This window comes from Carassius gibelio, chromosome B6 (assembly GCF_023724105.1).
Source record: "Carassius gibelio isolate Cgi1373 ecotype wild population from Czech Republic chromosome B6, carGib1.2-hapl.c, whole genome shotgun sequence".
Lineage (NCBI taxonomy): Eukaryota > Metazoa > Chordata > Actinopteri > Cypriniformes > Cyprinidae > Carassius > Carassius gibelio.
In genome coordinates this window covers 30,136,140-30,138,639 of record NC_068401.1, presented here as the reverse complement: position 1 = coordinate 30,138,639, position 2,500 = coordinate 30,136,140, and the positions used below count along the sequence as shown (strand labels likewise).

At 38.6% G+C, this 2,500-nt stretch overlaps 1 protein-coding gene across 1 annotated transcript in view; it reads right to left on the bottom strand.

Annotated features, from left to right (window-relative positions):
- Window positions 1-2,500, bottom strand: part of LOC127958995 (arf-GAP with dual PH domain-containing protein 1-like) — a 17,214-nt gene that overhangs the window by 10,985 nt on the left and 3,729 nt on the right. Inside the window, exons 3-4 of the mRNA XM_052557993.1 lie at window positions 1,520-1,611; window positions 580-662 (exon numbers count right to left, since the gene is read on the bottom strand). Coding sequence (XP_052413953.1) covers window positions 580-662; window positions 1,520-1,611 — 175 coding nt within the window. The remainder of the gene's footprint in view (window positions 1-579; window positions 663-1,519; window positions 1,612-2,500) is intronic.

Sequence of the window (2,500 nt, the reverse complement as noted above, 5' to 3'; positions counted from 1 at the left end):
AGATATTTCTTTCACATACACGGAAATATCTTACTGCCCCCAAACTTTTAAATAGTCAACATACTATTTTAATACTGAGAGGGTAGAAGAAGAAATGAAGTGGAAAAGTGAGAAGATGGAAACAGATCATGAACTGAATTTAAACACCAGTGCCCACGCTGTAGCGTTCAGACTTCAGTCCTTCAGTATTTACATCACACACACTGAGTGACTAATGCTATTAACTGAACACACCGCCTCAGACACACCATTACACACACAAACACACGTCTACATACAGCAGCGAATCTCATGCAGCTCAGAGAAAGTCAGCACAGGACACAAATGCATGTATGTTTGTGTGTGCATTGTGTGTGTATGTATCAAAGATGAGATCACTGTCAGCCAATCAGATCTCGCTTGCCAATGAATAAGACCGTGAGCCATGAAACTGGATATTCTGAGTGCTACTGAAACACACTCTCTCTCAGTAAGATGTGCATAACACACAAACACCTAGAGATGAGAGAATGAGACTGACCTCATAAGACAGAAAAACAACAAGAGTCACAACACACAGGGAAGAAAGCGTCCTCTCACCTGCTGAATAAGGCTCTTGTTTCTCGATGTGTATGAACTCCTGTCTCTCATACTTGGCTCTGATCCACTGCTCCCTCAAAATCCTGCCGGCGATAAATACAACAACTCATGTGTCGATATTACATTAAAACTAAAAATATCCTCACCCTCAGATCATCCCAGATGTAGATGAGTTTGTGTCTTCATCAGGTTTGTAGAAATGTAGCACTGCATCAGTGTCTCATCAACGGATGCTCTGCAGTGAATGGGTGCCGTCAGAATGAGAGTCCGAACAGCTGTCTTCTCCAGATGTTCACTGATGGACTGGAGTGCTGTGGATTATTGTGATGTTTTTATCAGACTCTCATTCTGACGGCACCCATTCACTGCAGAGCATCCATTGATGAGACACTGATGCAATGCTACACTTCTACAAACTGATGAAGAAACACACTCATCTACAGATGCCCTGAGGATGAGCACATTTTGGAGTGAACTATTCACTGTATCCACAATGAAAGAAAAGGTTCTTTGTTGATCTTTAGTAGGAGTAAATTTAAGCATTAATTCAACTCAACTCAAGCACCGTGGAATATTATAGGTGTGCATCAAACCAAGTGTAAATAATTATAAAGGACAGGCAAATTATTAAACAGGAAATTTTGAAGTAAAAGACTTAAATATGCATTCAATAATGAAGTATCTTCTTGTAAAACATACTATAATAAACTTTGTTTTATTTACAACTTTGAAAAATAATTTCTTCATGTAAACATTTACATTTAAGTAACGTATTTAGCATTTGAATGTGGTCTTTCTTTTGTTTTTCATTAGAGAAATGTCTACACTGCATGTGAACAGAATTTTACTCATTGTGAAACGCAAACTACAAGCAGGAAGCAAGCGCAGGACAGTATGATGTCATCATCATGATGTCATCATCATGAGGTCATCATCACACCTGCAGTCTGTGTGGGACGGCCGGTGATAGAACGGAGGAGCTAGCTGCTCGTACTTGGCCTTTGCTGCTTCATTCCCCATAGATGCGATAAACTAGAGGAAGACACAATATTAAACAAAACGATAACACTTTCAATATTTGTTAATGCTGGTTAACATGAGTGAACAGTGAGGAATACTTCCATAGCATTTATTAAAAAAATGTTTAATGTGCTGGAAACATCCTCACCTTCAGATCATCCCAGATGTAGCTGAGTGTGTTTCTTCATCAGGTTTGTAGAAATGTAGCACTGCATCAGTGTCTCATCAGTGGATGCTCTGCAGTGAATGGGTGCCGTCAGAATGAGAGTCTGATAAAAACATCGCAATAATCCACAGCACTCCAGTCCATCAGTGAAAACTTAACCTCCTTCAGTGAAAAAGTGCTTCATCTGCTGTTGTCTCTCACAGATTAGTTTAGATCTGTTTAAACGCTGCTTGATCTGTGCAGATTTCTCTCCTGATTCAGACAGAACACTTTTTCACTGGACGAAGTGTTATTATGATTATAGACTCTATGTGTTTGAGTTAAAATCATCTTAATGCTGGATGTGTTTCAGGTTTTGTCTTCTCCAGATGTTCACTGATGGACTGGAGTGCTGTGGATTATTGTGATGTTTTTATCAGACTCTCATTCTGACGGCACCCATTCACTACAGAGCATCCATTGATGACACACTGATGCAGTGCTACATTTCTCCAAACCTGATGAAGAAACACACTCATCTGTGGTCTGAGGATGAGGATGTTTCCAGCACATTTACATTATTATTATTTTTTTTTTTCGCTTAACTGTTCCTTTAATCTTATCTAATGTTAATCTCAACATTTACATGTATCTGTTAACATTTATTAATGCACTGAACTTATGTGAACATGAGCATTTTAATTAAGTAACAATCAAAAGTGTTAGTTCAATTGAAACAAATCAAACCTTATCGTA